Genomic DNA, 21522 nt, shown 5'->3' with positions numbered 1-21522 from the left:
AGATCACACAGTTGTAACTATAATGAAACATGCTATCCTTGCTAAAAACAAAAGCCACAAATGAGTGATCTATGTTGTAAGATCTCAGCACTTAAGAGAGTTTTAGTTGACCAACTATCACTGGAAGAGGAAAAACAAAGGTGTAAATTATTAACCCAAGCCCATCTCTTAGCAGAGCACTTTAGAAATAATGTGGCATCCTGAAAGACAATAGGGCTAATTCTAGAGTAGTTTCCATGGAATATCATGACTACAGCAAGTATTTCCTGAAGGGTTGCAGGATAATAAAGTGGCTAAGTTAAGGGGAAGAAAAACAAGCACATAGGATACTAAGGTTTCCAGATAGGTAACACTGAATATTTGCAGACTAGGTGTGATATTCAGCTCTTGGTTTGAATGTAACGTAGCAGAGTGTCTCAGTAGCAGACAGCAAAATTATTTTCTTGGAAATATTAGTCCATGAAAATATTGTAGTACAGTTAACACAAAGTTATGACAAACTTCTTTTGTTCAGAGATGTATATATGCCAAAAGGGCAAGGCTCTAGATGAATGACAAGTCAATACTTTCCTTTAACATTTTTTCTTATCACAGAAAGAGTAATGATCTCTCTAAAGAGATGTACAGCAGTGAAAACCATGAAGTGTCAACTGTCAAGTTTCTCATACTACAAATTATTTTTACCATTTTCTACACTGTGCCTTAGATTTCTTATCCCAAACTTCATAGCTTATAAAAGTTCTCATTTAAATTTGTAGTCTTCATAAAGATGTTGTATTTTGCAGAGATATTTACTATTAACTCTAGGAACGGAACCATTACTGCCAAGTTGCAAATTACTGTTCACAACAGCAGCCATTGTGGGTTAGCTTTATTGGAGAAGAGGGGCAGGAAGGGGAAATAGTGTCTCCAAGCACTGCTGCATTATGCATTGTGGGATTTCACCAACACTAACAAAAAGCTATTGTAAGTAATTCATGTTACACTGGTCTTGCACTACATCTCTTCTGACAGCAGTTTGCAAATTCTATAGCCACACAGCTCTTTTTCAAAACATTTTATTGCATTATATTTGGTACCTTATGTTTGACAAAGGAAATTACATCTGTAACTGCAGGAATAAGAAGCTTGTCTGTTATTGAAAAAAAATCTCGGGCCCGTTAAAAGTTACAAAGTCATGGGCTTGCCTGAAACAACTGAGCAAGAAATATATTCTTAGAAATGTAGGGCTTCAAGTATTACAAACCTGTGACACTGTGGAAAAGTTCCAGAGGTATCTAAACTGCAGCACTTTTTTCTGCATAACATGAACAAGGCCTGCTGAGGTTTTAAACAATTAGTCTCTCGATCAGTCACAAATTGGAAGTCAGGAGTTCCCCTCTTTGAATTTTCAAGCCATAGTTATGTTCATTTATATTTTCACTGTACGTGAAAAATACATGCTGTCTTTTTAATGAGTTGGTGCCACATCACAGTGCATAATTTCATTTGGTTCTTGCATTACAGTTTTAACATGTACAGCCAAATGATGCTGTCATCATGCTCATCTCCTGAACAGCAGTGTTGATTTCTTTTCAAATTTTAATAAAAACAAAGTATGTTCTAACTGGTTCCTTCATTTAAAAACTGTGGTGCAAGAACACCAAACTGATCACGTGCAGTGAATTTCGGAGACACAACAAGCTAATTGAACACCTTATGTTTCGTTATTTTGCTTCATATTTTAAGTCCCATTCTCTACAACAGCATTATATATGTATTGCAGGTTTGTCTGCAAATAGTGATTCACATTGCATACTTCCAAAGGGTAGAATCATCTCTGTATCAAAATCAGTCAGATGTTAAAGCCCCAACAACTCTTTGTGCTCAGTGAAAAGGATCCAGTGCTAAAACAGCATTTTTGCTGTCTGAGATAGTCATCTCAACAAGACAAATTTAAAGTAATATTTCTGCCACACACCTGCTCCAATGGGTGTTAAGCCTTCAGATTCCATATAAATTAGTTTAAAATGGGGTATGTAGATAAAGGATACTTTTCAATTTTAGCAGTGCTTAGTTTTTCTTTTAACTGAGCCACCTATATCCAGTAATACGTTACTTTATATTATATACTCGTCAGCAGGATAAAAAAAGTAAAACTTTGAAGGCAACCATTTTTACTCCTTCCATTCTGTGTAGGTTAGAACAATTCAGCAGGTGCGTGACAAAAATATTATACACCAGATACGGTCCAAAATCATTCCACTCCTTTAAAAAAGTTCATATTTCATTGGCCAGTTCTTCAGTTTCTGCAGATATATCTCCATTAATTGTGATCTTCATATCCTCTTCATATCCAGGGGGCATAAAAGCCAAAGCATAAGGGAAAAGCTTATGACAATTTGCTCTGTACATTTCAGCTGCTTCTTTACAGTCTCCAAGGCTACCATCATTCAATGCTTCCAATACCTCGATACAAGTCTAAAATGTGAAAACACAGTGTTAATCCTTTTAACAGATCCTGTGTATCAATTCACATTACTGCTAGTTCTGTTTTCATTATTTTAAAAGATTATTTTCTTGCTTGAATGTTTAATATTTACATGTTTCTTACCTTACATTAGAATACTATGAAAAGGATGCTTTTTCCGCTCCCTAGAGATTTTATTAAATATTACAAGTTCCACTAACTGCAGAGCTCTTTTAACCAAGGGTTTGTTGTATCATTTGGAAAATCTGATGCTAAGATAATAAATCATTCTGTATATCAGACATATTTACCTGAAGATTTCTGTTTGTGAGGGATTCATCAAGGCAAGTTGCCAGCTCCACAGCTCTTTTCTGGCTAGTAGAATCCAAATAATACACCATTTTGGCAGCTAGGAGAGAGGGGAAGTCATTCAGTTAATCATAAAACTGAAACAAAAAGGCTGTGATCTCTTAAAGTTACTTTCAGATGCAGCCAATCTGTTTTTTGCAAGTGGACATTTCCATTTTGTAAACTTGATGTGCCCTTTGGGTAGAATAAGGCCCAAGCATGTGGGTAATTGCAGCAAAGCCAATGAGTTTAGGATCAAGATAGGAATCTTATACCCTGGTCTGGTGTATGGAATGGGAAATGAAGTGCTTACTAACTCTCCCTCCACTTTGCTCTATAAACCCTATGACTTGTCTCTGAAGTGTTCTATGAATGGAATGGCTTTCAACTGAGCAGGAGCTCCCACTGACTGAAGCGGCAGAAGTTCTGGAGGATCCCGAAGGTGAAGGGTTTTAACTCAATGGCAGAGCAACTGCTTAGATGGACCAATAGTATATGACAGCTTCCTACGTCCTAACTTTGCACAAAGTCTTCGTAGCACAAGGGACTCCATGGGCTGCGGTCCACTTCTGCCAACTGGATTTGTCTGTTTAGCGAAATTCAGGATCCAAGCCTCTATTTGTAAATATGGAAATGTGCATGCAGCACTGAGAGATCACAACCTAGAAAGGTTACATTTTAACTGCAATTTCTTACTTGACAGTAAGAGATAACCTAATCAAAGAAACAAAAACAAAGTTGCTAATTTTGCCTTCTTGTTGTTTGGAAAATTTATAAATGGGACTAACTGCAATAACATCAAACACAGATTGCTACCCGGGGCTTAATGTCAAGTAATAGAAAAGATTCAGGCAGCCTTTTAAAAAAATGGTAAACTGTTACCATTACACAGTCTAAGAATCCACCATGTACAATGCTTTCAAAGCCTCCTTTACATATGTTATGAAAGAATCATCAACCTGCTACTGGGTAAGACTATATAACTTATCTTAGTAAAACTAGTATCATAATACCAATATCCCATTACTTTGATAACTGCCTACTACAAAACACTCCTCTCATTAACTAGTTATGCTTAACTGCTAAAGGTAGGATTTTAATTGCATTACTTTAAGGTCTAGCTCGTCTTTGTGCTACTTTTGCTGAGCCTGTGACAGCAACTGTGAAAGTCATTTGTTTATGCCACCTCCTTTGCTCAGCTACCTCACTACGAAGAATTAGTTCAAAAAATCTGAAACACTAGAATTATAATATTATGAGTCTGTATATCTGTTATGCAATGGAACAGTCAAGACATCACAGTTCTAAGATGGAAATAAGCAGCAGTGTAATACTGGGTTTCAAGTGACTAAACTTGATTAAAAAGAAAAAATTTCATAGAATCATAGAGTTGGAAGAGACCACAAGGGCCATCGAGTCCAACCCCCTGCCAAGCAGGAAACACCATCAGAGCACTCCTGACATATGGTTGTCAAGCCTCTGCTTAAAGACCTCCAAAGAAGGAGACTCCACCACACTCCTTATAGAATCATAGAATCATAGAGTTGGAAGAAAAATTTGCACAGGGATGTTTATTTTAATATGAGAGAGCATTCAAACATTTGATCCCTCACATAAAACTGAACATGTACCTTGTCTCTAGTATCCTGACTCTTGACTTTTGAAAGAAATACATTCTAATGTTTCTGGATTGATGAAAGCCGTCTTGCCATAAACTGGCATGAATGCAATTGGTATGGTAGACAAGATCTCACGTGTAGGACCAAGAGTGGTACATTAAAGGTAAAGGTAAAGGTACCCCTGCCCGTACGGGCCAGTCTTGACAGACTCTGGGGTTGTGCGCCCATCTCACTTAAGAGGCCAGGGGCCAGCGCTGTCCGGAGACACTTCCGGGTCACGTGGCCAGCGTGACATCGCTGCTCTGGCGAGCCAGAGCCGCACACGGAAACGGCGTTTACCTTCCCGCTGGTAAGCGGTCCCTATTTATCTACTTGCACCCGGAGGTGCTTTCGAACTGCTAGGTTGGCAGGCGCTGGGACCGAGCAGCGGGAGCGCACCCCACCGCAGGGATTCGAACCGCCGACCTTTCGATCGGCAAGCCCTAGGCGCTGAGGCTTTAACCCACATTACCTAGTGGTACATTACTAGGCAGCCAAGATAAACTTGGAATATGCAACAAATTACATACCAGATAATCTGTGTGGTAGTGAATCATAGTTCTGTTTAAGGAAAGTTTCATTGAAGTTCTTTGGATTAGTTGCACCAAAAAGCCGATTCATTTCTTGATTCAACACTGTTCTAACTGTTTCTGGTAGATCTTTGCTTTCAGAAACTGTAATGTTAGAAAACACAGTTAACTGCTGCAGAATACGTTACGCTTTAATACACTTATTAAAGATTGTAGTTGCTTCTTCTATTAAAGCCCCAAGATGGCCTGTCAGAGTTAAATGAATAGTAGTTTTGAATTTATAGCAGAATAGGAGACATTTAATTCAATATGCTTGCTTTATTTTATTTTTTAAAAAATCAATCATTTAAACTCATGAACCACAGTGGTACCTTGGTTTATGAACTAATAATAATAATAATAATAATAATAATAATAATAAATTATTTATACCCCACCCATCTGGCTGAGTTTCCCCAGCCACTCTGGGCGGCTTCCAATCAAGTGTTAAAAACAATACAGCATTAAATATTAAAAATTTCCCTAAACAGGGCTGCCTTCAGATGTCTTTTAAAAAGAAGCTAACTGCTTATTTCCTTCACATCTGAAGGGCGGGCGTTCCACATGGCAGGCGCCACTACCGAGAAGGCCCTCTGTTTGGTTCCCTGTAACCTCACTTCTCGCAATGAGGGAACTGCCAGAAGGCCCTCGGTGCTGGATCTCAGTGTCCGGGCTGAACGATGGGGGTGGAGATGCTCCTTCAGGTATACTGAGACCTTTAGGGATTTAAAGGTCAGAACCAACACTTTGAATTGTGCTCGGAAACTTAATCCGTTCCAGAAGTCCGTTCTTAAAACAAAGGTTCTTAAACCAAGGTGTGCTTTTCCATAGCAGCGGGGGACTCAATTTACAAATGGAACACACTAAACAGGAAGCGAAACATGTTCTGCTTCCAAGGCAAAGTTCGCAAACCAAAACACCTACTTCTGGGTTTGCAGCGTTCTTAATCCAAGTTGTTCATAAACTAAGCTGTTCTTAAACCAAGGTACCACTGTACTTTATACTGAGTGACAGAAATGGTCTGTCTAGTTCAGTGCTGTTTATTCTGACAAGTTTTGGTTCTCCAGGGTGAAATTTGATAATTACTTGGAAGTAGATAAGCCCTGCTTTACAATGAGAAACCAAACAGAGTTGTGGGCAGAGCTTTCCTGCATTTTGTCTATCTCCAAGAACACTGCCCCACCCCAATCCCAGCCATTCTTTTCTTTACTGCTCATGTATTTCGTCAACATATTGATTCTAAAAAAACAACAACACCCTAGTATTGTGCAATTTCCTCCCTTCTCTGAAGAGGCCCATAATGATAAAAGGTAGCATACTGAACCAGGCATTTTAAACTTGCAAGTATTATGCAGTAACTTAAAGATAAACTGAGGGAGGAGAGAGAGAAACTGGACAGATCCATGCACTCCTTTTAAAGAAATATCAAAACAAATAAGAAAATGTAATGAATTTTGCTGTTTGTATTTGAGTAAACTGCTCATAGTCCTTATCAGGTATAGGGTATGACTGACTATAATAGCGTCTGGAATTATGATTGCTAGGTTCATACCACTGCTGAAGAGGTGAATCATACACTCATGGAGCCATGGATGACTAGGGTCAATAGCAAATGCTCTCTTCACAGACTGCAGCATAAGGAGGAATTTTTCTGCAGGAGACAAAATAAATTGGCACCACATTACAAGATGTTCTAATGTACTAGGGAATTATACTCAGAAAATAAATACAACAGAAAGCCTCATTATACTTTAGATGTTATGATCAAGATAATTACATTTGAAATTATAATGATTAGAATAAATGAGATGAAGGTCATTATGCTTATAGGTTCTACATTTTCAGCAGAGGGGTATGCCATGGTCATGCAACCTATATACCAATATAACAAGTTTTATTCAACTTAAATGCAGTTAGTTCTGGCTTGGACCTAAAGAGCCTCTCGTGCAAATGGAAAACATTTCTGCTAGTGAGCTGAAGATTTTCTAGCACAGCACTCCTGCCTTCTAAAGGCTTCTCCTAGAAGTTTGGGGACCATTATAAGCAGTGTCTGATAATGCAGATAGTGCTGTTGCACTTAGATCCTGCTTGGAGTCTTCCCAAAGGCATTTGTTTAGCGACTGTGAGAAGCTGCTGGACTGGAAAGCTATGTAGGGGGGGAAATGTTCTATTATTATTATTATTAATTATTATTATTTATACCCTGCCCATCTGGCTGGGCGTCCCCATGTGTACAGGGCCTTTGGATCAAGACTTAGCTTCGTGAAATATTTTAACTATGCTACGGTATGTTTAGGATATTCTTTTTTTATTTATATGGCTAATACTGGAAAGTTATTGGTTTTATAAAGATTACTATTTTTTTCTCATAAACCTGACATACTACAAGAGGCAGCAATGCCTTTTAGCTTGCATACCAAATGCCAAGCAGTGAGAGAGTTAGATTTTTTCAAAATGTAATCTAAATACCGGACGTCAACATTTCTTCCAGACTGTCAGTTCTGACAATCAAAATTTGTTGATATAGACCACCTTAGGGCCAACGGAGTCCTCAAGCTCTTGGCAATCGCAAACAATGCATAAAACAATTCTGCAAGAGAAAACATCTGTAATCTTCTGAAACATGGTTTCCTTTTGTGCAGGGTTCTCAACTCACTTACAAGAGGATTCTTTGTTTATAAAAAGAACTCCTAAGAAAATAATGGCAACTCATTTCAACTGATACCCAAGTGGGGAAGGTGTCTGAACACTCCATCTGAAGGCCCAGTCTGGTATGGAAGAAAACAGGAAGACTGACTCCTGCTCCTTCTAACATCTGCATGAGTCTTGCTTTTGTACACTGGTGTATTTCCACTTCATTCTACCTTCCACTTACCTTTCCTGAAGTAAATTTCAAAGGCAAAAAGATGGGTTTCTATTTTGTTTTTCACCAAGTTCTTCAACGGAGTTAAAAACTTAATAGCTTCCTCCAAAGGAGCTTCAACCTAAACATACATTTTTTTGGGTGACAAAACAGGGAAAAGTTGCAAGAGGACTTTTCAGAAGAACACTTGTCAGACAGATACACTGCTTTTCCTGACAAACACCAATGAAGAAACTAGAACTCTTTCATTCCTAGTGCCCAATGTCAGCAGAGGCAAGGAGCAGATTTACTCCTGGCCACAAATACAGTCCATATCCCTTGTAAGTGGCTGCTATTCATTTCTACAGGCAAAAGTAAAGCATTGCACACAAATCTTGTGGTTTTAAGCAAAATCTGGCCTCCTGGTACTAGATATTCCTGTCACTAAGGCCTGGGCTACACAGATGGAGCAAATGTGCATTATCTCTTTACTGGGTTCCTTACAATATATAAGGCCTTCATTCATACATCCCAGATAAAACAGGTGTATGTGTTCTTATATGGACCCAATTCAAATGCTGATAAACCACAACATTTGGCCCTCAAACTCATCTTCACAGAGGCATGCCCACTTACATGATGCTATATATGAGGCAGGTAAAGTTGAAGCTGAGCCAAAAAGGGGTTTACGGACAACACCAATCAGCTGACAGCTGCTGCCTGCAATACCCTTTGCAAGATGCTTTCAAGTCCTGCTGCTTGGAGCGCACCATGCACAGCCAAAGTCCCAACATCAGTTCCCTTTGGGAACTCCCTAATGCAGTTGAAGGGCCTGAATAAAGTGATTTGGGTTTTGTCAAAGCACTTCCTCCAGTACTTCAAATACAAACTGCTTTTTTTGAAAAAGAAAGAAATAATGCTGTATTTAAAAAATAGAGAGTCTCATCTGCCCCAAGAAGCAGTTCATATTCAAAGCACTTGAAGAAGCACAAATGATTCAGCTGTTTCTGGTTTCATTCTTCAGTGCAACAAAACAACTGTGAAAATGCCCTGACAGAAGCTGCTACTTGTGATTGAGTCAGCATGCAAGAGTCACTTTTAGAGTGATATGCTTTTGTGTGGGAGTCTCTTCAAATAGTTCTGTGTAAATGGTTGCTCAAACACAATTTACATTCCCAAGTTTCAATACCTTTGCTAGTTTTTCAGGAATAAGCTCTTCCTTTGGTCCTCCAATTTCTTCATCGTCGTCATCTTTCTTCTTTTTCTGGTTTCGTTGCTGCTTCTCTTTTTCAGCGTTCTTTTTCTCCTCCTCCAACTGAGCCTTTTTCTGAGCCCTCCTCTGCTTATTACGTAGCTTCTTTAGCTCCTTATCTGACATATTTGCTATACAGAAAAAATACTTTGTTGATTATGAATAGAACGATTCCTTAAAAATAACAAACCCTAGATTCTTGCAGCTCAGGTTATTAATATCATTTTCTAAGTCTTCTCAAATTCCAAATCATGGCCCAAACCTGAATGACTTCCGTTAGAAAAGGCATAGTGGCTTATCTATAATGCAGCCTCACCCAGAACTACTTGGATTGCCACAATATACGTTTTGTAACTTAACCCAGAAGATCAAGAGAATATGCAGAACCCTTAATTTGTACATTTTCAGAACATGAAGTCCACGTGAATATATAGTTAGGATGTTTTTAAAAAGTTATTAGATGGCCAATATATAACACTGCAACTCCTTAAAATGTAAGCTATATATTTAAAATTTTGACCTGGTTTTTTTAATTAAAAAAAATACAAAAAAACAAGCAAGCATAGCACAGCACAGCACAGCACAGCATGCACCTTTTACAGCATCACAACTCCCCCCACCAATTTTGTGTCTCATGGCAATGGAAATGACACAAAAGGACAATATGGCTCACTATACACAAAAAGCATAGTTTAGAATAAACTATGGTTCAACTTGCAAAAGCCCTTTACTCCTCATTTGCTCCTGGCTATGCTGCTCTGTGGAGGAAACAAGCTGGGAAACAAGACTGCTTTGTGATGTGCAAACTTGTTCTCATGGTTTGTTTCTCTCCAACAAACCATGAGCAAAGACCAATCTTTGTTCCTCCAAACAAACCACAAGCATTATGACCAGCCAGATTCTGGCTTGTTTCCTTTCCCACATGGCACAGTGAGGAGCAGGGAAGGAGCAAGGAGCTTGAGTGTGTTAAACCATAGTTTATTTTAAAGTGCGGTTTAACATTGCGTGAGAAATAAGCCATAAAATACTAGAAGCAACTTCTACCTGTGTCAGCCTCATGCTCTTTGTTCTCATCTGTCAGAGGGTTATCATGAAGCTTCAAGTATATTTCTATGGCAATTCTTGCTGCCTTAAAATAAAATGGGTGCTGTCGAAGTACATCTTCTAGCTTCAACAAGTCCACATATGATCGAAGCGTGATTTTCCTCATACAGTATGTGTGGAAGTCAAATTGGTCATCTGTGATTTCTACAAAATGCTAACAAAATATCATGGTATTTAGTAAGCATGGGGAAGTACAATGAGAAAAGTTCCAAAACTAAACTTCAGAACCATAAACAGAAGCACTGATAACACAATTGAGCAGAACCCAAAATTTAGCATAAAGAGGCCATAATTCAGTGATAAATCATGCACAACCCGGACAGAAAGTCATGATTCAGTCCCTGGTATCTCTAGTTCAAAAGGCTCTCTCATAGCAAGCCAGGACCGAACCTCTGCGACTCTGAAGGCCAAATTAGATATGGCATTATGCAAGCACTGCATACAGCAGTCTTACATTGGAACTTATTTCAAAAACTAGTGTTAAATCAGAGGCAATTCCAAAAAACAGTTTGGCAAATGAGGGCTATTTCCTATAGGCTCACGTGCTCTCCTCCTCTTTTCTGTAGTTTTTCATGCTATCTAAATGATCTTTGATTCCAAAGAAGGTTTGAAGTGGGTCTGCAAACTGTGGTAACCGTACTTTGCTAATTCAAATTTCATGGTAAGCTAGGGTTAGCGAAACCAAAAACATGGGGAAGGAAACCTGAATGTGACAGGGGAATAGGGAAATGGAACGTACGGTCCCACAGATTCTTCTCCATCATCAAACTATGTTTTGGTGTTATGTCTGAATTGAATGCATTATAAATTATGGCCTTAAGCAGTATAATGAGAGATAAAGCACAGCCCATGTTTAGATACTCTTGAGGTTCAGAACAATACACTTAAGAGATTCGTCAGACTTGATTCCCGAGAACGGACCACTAAGAAATATTAAATTGGTCATCAGGTACATACTCTCTCAATTTCATGGCATTTTTTAAGTGCTTCTCCAAATTTATTCATTGCTTTATAAGCTTGGGCACATTCTGTCTGGAACCACATGCACTGCATTTCATTCAGGTTTTCCACTGCTGAAGTCCCTTCCTAGAAAGGAAAAATTAGAAAAAATAAATAAATACAAGGCAAGCTGCTACAAATGTTCAGCTTATAAATATATAGTTAACTAAAAAGGATATGCAATATTTTGACTCTGAAAGGTATTTCTAAAAAACGTTTTAGTCTTTCTTACAGCAAGAAAAACATGCTTACATAGTATGGCCAACATTGCAGACAAGTGCAACAGACAAGAAACAACACATCAATACTGTGTCCAAATGTGAATTTCAAAAATTTGAATGTGCAAGAAGGTCAAAAGGGGCATTCTAGTACACGCTGATTTGCTTTGTTGCTGTGACTGGGGGACAGGTAGGAAAGTCAACGTTAATAAAAGGGAAAACCTCATTTAGAAACTGAAATGCTTTACTTTAATGACAATAACAATTTCCTTCAGGCCAGGAATAGTCAACTGTGGTGACCTCTGGATGCTGTGAACTACAACTCCCATCAGCCTTGACTGTTGGCCATGATAACTTGGGCTGATGGGAGTTGCAGTCTGAACCACCTGGAGGGGCTAGTTACCCCCAATTCAGATACTGATTTACTTACATGCTTTTATCCCATGCTTTGGCATCCAAGTAACCCCTAAAACTCTTTTTAATAACTGAATATGCAGGGCTGTTCAAAGCAATGGCCTACAAAGAGCACAGTAAGATAAAAAGTACAGTAAGCCAAACAAACCCTTGTAAATTTGGAACACATTTCTTCTGCTTCTTTTATCAAGTTGGCTTTCAACATGTACTTTGCACATTTGGAGTTAATAAACCTGTCCGCTGTGTCCAGAGCTTGAGCCTCATCCATCCATCTTGCAGCTTCTTTTATGTTTCCAGCATGCTTGAAAAGACAAGACAAAAGTAAGCTGGATAAATGCAGTAAACTGCAGTTTGCCAGGTTCAACTCAATGCAAAGATAAAAGTAAGAAAGGTGCAAGTAATATACTCGGTACTGCTCCTCATTAAAACAGGCCAAAAACAATTCCCAACCCTAACAATACAATTATGTTTACTCTGAAACAAAGGTCAAAATGCTCTAGGGTGCAGAGGATTATAACTTAAATCAGGGTTAGCCAACATGGTGTCCTCCAGATGCTCTGGACTTCAACCATTATCATGCACAACCATTATCATCCGATAGCAGTTGTATTCTAAAATATGTGGAGGGCACCACACTGGCTACCCTTGGTTGAGATCAGGGCTTCCCAAACTTTGGTCTCCAGCTATTTTTGGACTACAACTCCCACCATCCCTAGCTAGCAGGACCAGTGGTCAGGGATGATGGGAATTGTAGTCAACAACAACTGGAGACCCAAGTTTGGGGAACTCTGGTCTAGATCATCTAAGCCATCCTTTCTTATTTAGTAACCAGTTATCCTTCTTTTTTTTCTTTTTTGGGAAATGCATCCAGATCCTCTAAAATTGGTATCTGAATGCATGGCTTAAGTACCAGGAGACCAGGTATCATTGGCCAATAGAGCAAAAGAGTAATAGAAAGATAGCATGCTGTATGATACACTGAAGTCCCACTCTATAACAAAGAGCAGCCAAGTTCTCTTCTGACTTGCAATCCCTGTCAGGCACATTTCCAAGTTCTCCTCTACAACCATGATGAGTAGAACAACTGGTGCTAGCAGCAGCTGTGCGGATGGTAGCAGAGATTGGATTTTTAAAAAAGAAAAAAACAGCAACCCAGATACTGAAGTTCTGTGCCAGACACTGCTATGATGATTATATACTACCTCCAGGAGCAGAGGTAACATGCCCCTGATTTTCAAGTGCTGAGAAACAGTATCAGGAGAGGAATTTTGCCCAAATATCCAGCTTGTGGGCTTCCCAGAGGCATCAGGTTGGGAAACAAAAAGCTGGACTAGAGAGGCTTTGGGGCTGATCCAGCAGGGCTCTTTATGCTCTTATGAGCCCTGACCGACAGCCAAATCATCTGTTCATTCTCCAAATACAAGGAAGAAAAAGAATCAAGAAGGGTAGTGCTACATGGCAAAAGCCTACTGCAATAATAAAAAGAGTTACCTTATAGATTTTAGCTTTCACAAGGAAGAGTTCTATCAAGGTGGGTGTGCTTTCTATTGCAGCATTTATATATTCCAGAGCTATGGATGGCTGCCCAATTTTGTCATAGTGTTGTGCCAAGTAGTACTGGACCCAAAGTAAAGTCGTTGGAGGTTCTTCTTTACCGTCATCTATTTGGAGGAAATTTCACAGGGTTTTTTTCCCTTTCCATTTTATAGTAAGCTGCACAAGGAAAAACCCAATGGCATGCTATTTGCTACTGGCTGCTGAGAAGCTATTATATAGAAAGGGGGTGGGCTGGTCTGTGAAGCTTATTAAGATACAGATGGTTTAAACTATTCCATTTCATGCTCATACTCTCATTTTCCCCTTTATATATCAGGTTATATAACTTAACTAGAGGTGTTCTACAAAGTACCCAGGTATTCTATAAAGTACACTTCACATCTTAATGTGAGCTGGGCTGAGGACTCTGTGTTGAAGCTGCAGCTCTAACATAGGAATGAAGGGCAGGCCCAAGTCACCAGGTGCAGCTCCACAGCTCAGCTGCATCACGGCAGCATGGAGAAAGGGTGCTAAATGTGAGTATATGTGAGTGATACAACCCTTCACTTAAGCCACTGCCATCTAAGCATGGAGCAGAATGAGCTTGGCTGCCCAAACATGGCTCTACCCATATGATGCAAGGCTGTCGGCTATGGCACACCCTGAGTTCAAATGATCCTAAGACTAGATAAGCCTGTGATAGAGGAAACTATGGGCAGGAACAGGTATGGGAGGTGCAGGTGCAGGTGCAAACCAGGCTACATGGATTGTTTGATGCCTATTCTCCACCCCAACTGCTTTCTTGAGGAGCTTATTCCTAGCTACAGAATAATAATATAACATGTGGCACTCACCATTTGGGTTAAATAATCTGCAGCTTTTCAGAGAGGTTTCATAACCTACCACTAGCTCTTCTATGATTGCCACCTATAGACACAAGACAACAATTAAATAAAGTACCTATAAGTAGTTTAATTCAGCAGACTGCAAATTCAGAGTCAAACCCATCTCCATAAAGTCCTACTTCATAAATACAGTGGTACCTCTGGATGCGAACGGAATCCATTCCGGAGCCCTGTTCGCATCCAGAAGCGAAAGCAACCCGCGTCCGCACGGGTCGCCGCTTCTGCGCATGACGTCATTTTGACCGTCTGCGCATGCGCAAGCGGCGAAACCCAGAAGTAACACACTTTGTTACTTCCGGGTCACCGCAGCGCGCATCCCGAAAATACTTATCCCGAAGTTACTTCAACTTGAGGTATGACTGTAGAAGTATAAATCAGAATTGGAAGAATGAAGTGTTCTGTCCACATAAGAGTCTGGTCAGTAACTACTTTTACAGGAGGGTTGCTTTACTTCCTACTCAAGAAGTGATGGGCTAGGCCGCAGCCAAACATCCCACAAAGTGGACTAAATCCTTCTAAATCGTTCTTTTGCCACTAGGCTAACAACTAGGGCCCCATATTTGACAAAGGAGCTTCCAGATCTTGAACCTATTTCTAGAAAATACTTCACGGTTTAATTGCAGCCAATAGGTTAACAGCAGGGACGCGGGTGGCGCTGTGGGTAAAAGCCTCAGCGCCTAGGGCTTGCCGATCGAAAGGTCGGCGGTTCGAATCCCCGCGGCGGGGTGCGCTCCCGCTGCTCGGTCCCAGCGCCTGCCAACCTAGCAGTTCAAAAGCACCCTCGGGTGCAAGTAGATAAATAGGGACCGCTTTCTAGCGGGAAGGTAAACGGCGTTTCCGTGTGCAGCTCTGGCTTGCCAGAGCAGCTTCGTCACGCTGGCCACGTGACCCGGAAGTGTCTCCGGACAGCGCTGGCCCCTGGCCTCTTGAGTGAGATGGGCGCACAACCCCAGAGTCTGGCAAGACTGGCCCGTACGGGCAGGGGTACCTTTACCTTTACCTTTATACATAGGGGCTCAGTCAGTTCACAAGTACTCATATTTCAGATGCACACATATACTGCTTGATTACATCCCAGACTGGGAATGCATTCAGGGCCCTCTGGGGAAGCTGAAAACACACTGGCAGTAAAGAGATTTTGGCCCATGAATATTGTAGGGATCCTGGAACGAAATTGTTGTATCTGTTCTTGCTTTACCCAGAGTCTTTCCATCCCCAACAAATTTACATCCTTAACCTGGTTCTATGAAAATTAACATTCATAAAGGACATTATTGTGGATCTCTACAGAAGTTTTTAGGTTCCAGATAGGCCTGTTCAGCATAAGAAAACATAATGATGCACGCTTAGTGTCTGATGGACTTTTCTAAGAGAACATTAAAAAGCAAAGCACACAGATGTTATAATGACCTTTTCTTTATCTTTGTATAGTGATCTCAAAGTATTGAAGACCGGTGGGCAGCCTTTGCTGAAATTCATCCTCAGAAATTTATCCAAACATTCCGTAAATTTTTCACCTACAAGAAAAATGTCACAAATGTTACTTTGTATGCTGGCAAATAAAAAAAGTTTAAGTCAAATGAAGTGCTACATTAATCACTCCCTTTCTTAGGCTAAATTAAGGTGAAGTTTAATATCTCCTGCAGTGCATGGGCTTCCCTCTTTGTCTCTACATTTCTATGGGGTGGAGAACCGGAACACAACTCTGCCAATCACTTCAACAATGCCCCGATTGAAGCACCTGGGACTCTAACAACAGATCAGTCTTCTCCAATCTGGTATGCTCCAGAAGTTTTGGACTACAACTCCTATCATGCTAGACCCTGGGTGAGAACCCAGAGGCCGAGAAAGACGGTGTGTAAGAAGGAAAATGAGCTGGCATTGATTTCTAAATATTGGTAACTCTGTATTAATGTAACATTTTTATATGTAAACATTTTGTAACTGTGTATTTTTGTAATATTTTGTTTGGGTTATATGTTGTTGCTTCTTTTTTTGTACACCGCTTAAGAGATATTTTTAATATATGAAGTGGTATAGAAATTAAATGATCAAATCACCCTGACTTATGGCAGTGCTGGCTCAGGCTAATGGGAGTTGAGAATCCAACACAGCTAAAGGGCAACAGGTTGGGAAAAGCTGCAGTATAGAGACAGGATATGAAAAGTAATCAGGAATTAGGAACTATGCTTTCTAATGTTTAAAGCTGGCTAAAAGAAAGCAAAATTTTGATGCAATTTCTAGGTGGCTAATAACAAGGTGATGCAGCAAGAAAAGGAGGCACTCTAATATTGTAACTCATTCTCCTAATTGCCAAAATGAAACTCACCGGACAAAAAGTTCAGTGGCAGTCTTCTTGGAACTAGTCCCCTTGGGTACTTAGTCCAGGCTTCTTCGTAGATCTTGAACCGTTCTAACATGTTGGCTAGAAGAAAAAAAAACCATGTCATTTGGTATTTAAGGTGGCCAATAATTTTCATGATTCCAAACGTAACTGAAACTACATTCACTTGGGTAACTTCTATGGACAAAATCCAGAGTGTCCCTTTTCATACTCCTGGTGCTTGAGTAGTAGCATTTCCCCCCCCCCCCCCATTTACACAGGTTTCACATGCCGGATTGTAAACCGCTCTTGCAATTTCCCTATATTTAAAAAACAGGTTCCTACACTGCATGACTGTATTATTGGGGGGGGGGAATTCTCACATGAATTTGTCTTAACCCCCCTTTTAAAGCAGTCCAAGTTGGCAGCCATTACTACATATTGTACAAGTGACAGATGGCATACTGAAAAGAAGAAACCAAAATAATTTTTGGCTTGCATGCCATCATGCAAGGATTGCGGATTGTGCTGCCTTCAAGTTATTCCTCTGACACAAATGGTACATCAACAGTACATTACCAGTGCCACCTTATTCTCAGGAATAACGTCCCTTGACACAAACAGCGTCCATCCGCAGGCATGGAACCCCCTCCCCCAAGGTATTGAAAGATGCTTAAGAGTTACAGAAGAACTGATAGGATCACACACTCTCCCTATATTTCCAATGGGAAAAGGCTGCTTCTGTTCCAAAATCAGGCCTGAAGTTTTACTGGAAATGATCTGAACAGGATCTTCCAACAGTGACTGGAGTTTTCCCATCACCACTTGCTTTGCCGTCTTGCTGAAGAATACAATAATCTCTCAGGCCAAAAGATCTAAATTAGGCTTCTCAACAAGTCCCGCTTTAAGGGCAGTAGAGACAACTGCATCCCTCAATAAGGTATTCACAACTTCCAAGGCCCACATGGACAGCTCCATTCTGACATGGGCAGGGATCCAGACAAAAGGTAGGCCTTACCCCACAGATCACCCTTTCCCAGTCCAATGAAGAAAACCAGTCCAGTATGTGTCTTGCCATGTGTGCTGGTCCAAAAACAATTGAAAGAGGCCCAAAGTTGTCATGGAGGCCATCAAATCCTGAGCTACCTCCTAATGATGTATCTTCAGTGTGAATGCTAAAGTCTCTGAAAATAATCAGCCTTGGGGTCCTTTATACTACACTCAGAGCTGAAGCAGGAAGAGTGTTTGGTAGTGGCCATGTTTCGAGTTCCCAGCACCAGCTGCAGAAACTTTATCCTGGCTACCTGCTCAATAGGGTACCTGAGCAGGGGAGCAAATCATTAAGGATCAAACAACCTTGCTGTCCCTCAAGTGTACACTGGTGTCTTGAAACCTAGAGAATATATCTGGGAAAAGTAATTTACACCCCACTTCATCCAACCAGGTTTCAGTGGCACAAGCGTGATTGATCTATTCTTGCACAAGGGGGCCAGTAACAACTGACTCCTCGTCTTGACTGAGCTGGCATTCAGCTTGAGGGTAAAGCAGGTAAACCTTCCTGATTACCAAGATTGGAGGGTGGGCAAGACGGAGAGCAAGTGCAGAACTGCCTTGTTCACCATCCGCTCCAGTAACTCTGCCCTCCACTATCTCCACTACTGCAAATTTTAGAAAAAGATCTTAAATTCGAAACACACCAGCATATAAATACCCCCTTCCAAAGAATGACAAATCTATGAGCTTAAAAAGCAGCGTTGGATTTTGAGTCTGGGATAGCTCAGTTGGTAAAACATGAGACTCTTAATCTCATGGTCATGGGTTCTAGCCCCGCGCTGGGCAAAAGATTCCTGCCTTGCAGGGGGTTGGACTGGATGACCCTCATAGTCCATTCCAACTCTACAATTCTATGACTACAATCAGCACATAGTGCATAGACTGAATTGTTCCAAGTGTTCCCCCTCATCATCGATGTAGACAAGAACCAACCTGATCACACCTGAAGAACTCAAATATGCAATGTTGAAAAAGTTGTGTTGACCTCAGTTTTATACTACTATGAACTTCTTAGAAAAGTGAGACATAAATGGATAAAGAAAGAAATGTACATTAACTCACTTTTACTGAAATTCAAAATACACTGCAATTCTTGAAGCATAGCCTACATAAAATGAATTCCTCTCCCATCACTAATTTGTGTGTACGCTTACACATAGAGCACTTCTCAGCCATCATACACACGTTTTCTTCCAAAAGGAAAGTAAATTCACCGCAATTCAGCTTGCTGTGAAAAGTAACTGAGGATTATGACAAAATATATGCTCCTATCACATATAAAAATCAAATAAGGGCTTTGTTATTTACAGGTTCGCACCTAACTTGGTGCAGGCTACATTGTTACCTGGTTTGAGTGCCTTTTCTAAACCTTTGTAATAAGCCCAGTTTTCAGGATTTCTTTCTTGCAATCCTCTATATATCTCAGTGGCTTCTTCCAGCCTGCAGAGTTGTAACAGAAGTTCGCCTGTTAAAAATGCAGAGTTATAAATCAATCGTGAGAGGGTATTTAATATATACATATTTTTATATATTGTGCCAATGAAACAATGTATTTCTAAGTATCATGGAGCTAACCTTCAACATGATACATTTCCTACTTGTGTAGAGCCCTTTTCTATCAAGCAAAGCCTATATACTGCCACAGGCAAGGGATTTACTTGTCTGAAGCTACTACAGATCTTATGCATTGTTAAGATACAACAGTTGTCGCTAACAAAAAAAAGAGAGTCTTCACAAAGTTGCTGGGTAATATCTAACAGACTTCTGAGTGTCCAAACAGAACAGACCTTTTCCCCCTCACCCCCTGCATGCCCCCAAGATTTGCTATCATATTTTGCACCAATATAACCTAATATACTTTTGTGTGAAGGGCACACAGACTACCAATATGTTCCAAATTTTTATTCAAAGCAAGAAAGGCCTGAAATACGCTTTAAAAAGAAATAAAAATACAACCAAGGAATATGAAGATGCTGAATTCTGTACTTTTGAGGACTGGAGGAGATGAAAGTAACAGCAACAATATATAATATAGTCCTGCTAAGGTTTAAGCCAATTATTATTAAATTTCATTTATGAATCATTTCCATTGGGGCATCTCAAAGCAATTACAATAAATTGACACAATACATATATAAAACCAGTTTAAAGCAAAACATTAAAAAATTATAAAGTTTAAATCACCACCACATATGGAAAATCAATTCACATTCAGGACAGGTACCAGCTGGGATAAAGATTTTAGAAAGCTTGTTGGAAGAGCAATGTCTTTAGCAGGCACCAGAAAATAAACAGATAAGACGCCTGTCTGATATGCAAATAGGAGAGTTCCAAAAAGCAGGCAATGCCACACTGAAAGTCCCAATGCCTATAGCATGTGGAATGGATCTCCTGATAAGATGGTTATCTGCAGGATGGCCTCTGCTGCAAAATATAGCTATTGTTTGTGTATGTTATCTGTGAGAAGTGCACTTGTATGAGAACATCTGCCCTTTGCTGTTGGGACTCAGCTCTTTCATCAAGAATTCTACGGAAGATATTCAACACAGAGCTAGCAAATCATTCCAACAGTGCAAGCATTTCTGTTCTCTCTTCACCCCTGTCCCTCCCACTACTTAACCCAAGGTACCACTGTATAATATATTCAATTAAGTTCAAGACTTAAGGCCAGCTTGCCTCCAATTTTTCTTGCTTCCTGGTTACAATACAAAGTCACACCCACTTACCAGATTGTTGACAGCCTTTAAAAGAATCAACTCTATTATTAATTTAACATGTAGAAAAATACATAGCACTCCCAAATTAATATATAGTACACTTTGAACTTGCCAATTATGTAGTAATTGTAAGGCAACTTATTTCTTATTCATTTACTATTTCTCCTTGAGAACAGCCTTAGGAACAAGAGAATCCTATTGGCTCATTTACCTTTAGTTTCTTCAACTGCTAATTTGTCACAGATTTGCTTTTCATAGGTACTAAGATGGTCCAAAGCTTCCTTATATAGTCCTGCTTCCCGGAGGACTTGATTTTGATACAAGAGTAGCTCACTATACTCGTAGTCTACTTTATCAGGAGATGTCTGCATAGGTAAGAAAACACTTCAGTATTCATCCTTTTAATGTTAGCATTGCAACCAAAACCACACATGAACTGATCAAGGTGACCTGTATGAGGAAAAAGGGCTGACCATCTGGATTGTCAGATGTGACCCATATACGTACAGAAAAGAAGAGGGAGATTTTGAACTGGTAATGCCACCTGTATGTGGCTCTTCAATCTCCCAAACATTGTCCTTTGCTGAATCAAGATAGCACATGTACCAGCCAAGCACATGGTTGGCATTGGTAGTTCTGAAAGAAACGATCACTTATGGAAGGATGGGAATACTCAATCCATGCATGTTTTCTACTTTTGGATGATAGATTACATCAACCATCAGCTCCATAGGGAGAATCTGATAGGTAAATGTTTTTACCTAGTCCTTAAGACACACAAAATATTATATTTTATTTTTCCATTTCGATTCTGATTATTTTAGTTATATACAAACTTGGTTGGTTTTTTTTTCATGATACCTGTTGAGTCTTCCTAAATTCCTCCAAAATCTTTGCTGCCATTTCATAGTCTTCCAAAAGATGATAAGCAATCGCATAGCCAATCCATGATGCTCGCTGTGCAGGTCTAAGTTGAAGTAACTGATACCTAGTTTCCTGCATAAATGTAATAAAATAGTAGCTTTCACATTCCAGTCTTCTGGATTCATAACTAAATCAACAGTATTAATCAAGAAATCAATGACAAGAGTTCAAAATTTAAGGTTTCAACATATAAAAACCTTCATATACATTT

General features: G+C 39.8%; 1 protein-coding gene across 1 annotated transcript in view; it reads right to left on the bottom strand.

The window, feature by feature from the left end:
- Positions 1 to 1042: 1042 nt before the first annotated feature.
- NAA15 (N-alpha-acetyltransferase 15, NatA auxiliary subunit) overlaps positions 1043 to 21522 on the bottom strand; it is a 33205-nt gene continuing 12725 nt past the window's right edge. The window contains exons 5-20 of the mRNA XM_079989489.1: positions 21249 to 21383; positions 20599 to 20752; positions 19016 to 19135; positions 16624 to 16719; positions 15705 to 15811; positions 14244 to 14316; positions 13345 to 13514; positions 12002 to 12154; positions 11180 to 11308; positions 10163 to 10376; positions 9056 to 9249; positions 7900 to 8008; positions 6577 to 6675; positions 4986 to 5129; positions 2761 to 2858; positions 1043 to 2460 (exon numbers count right to left, since the gene is read on the bottom strand). Coding sequence (XP_079845615.1) covers positions 2260 to 2460; positions 2761 to 2858; positions 4986 to 5129; positions 6577 to 6675; positions 7900 to 8008; positions 9056 to 9249; positions 10163 to 10376; positions 11180 to 11308; positions 12002 to 12154; positions 13345 to 13514; positions 14244 to 14316; positions 15705 to 15811; positions 16624 to 16719; positions 19016 to 19135; positions 20599 to 20752; positions 21249 to 21383 — 2196 coding nt within the window. The 3' untranslated portion in view covers positions 1043 to 2259. The remainder of the gene's footprint in view (positions 2461 to 2760; positions 2859 to 4985; positions 5130 to 6576; positions 6676 to 7899; positions 8009 to 9055; positions 9250 to 10162; positions 10377 to 11179; positions 11309 to 12001; positions 12155 to 13344; positions 13515 to 14243; positions 14317 to 15704; positions 15812 to 16623; positions 16720 to 19015; positions 19136 to 20598; positions 20753 to 21248; positions 21384 to 21522) is intronic.

This window comes from Podarcis cretensis (assembly GCF_951804945.1).
Source record: "Podarcis cretensis genome assembly, chromosome: 9".
NCBI lineage: Eukaryota > Metazoa > Chordata > Lepidosauria > Squamata > Lacertidae > Podarcis > Podarcis cretensis.
This window is presented reverse-complemented; position numbering and strand designations above follow the sequence as displayed.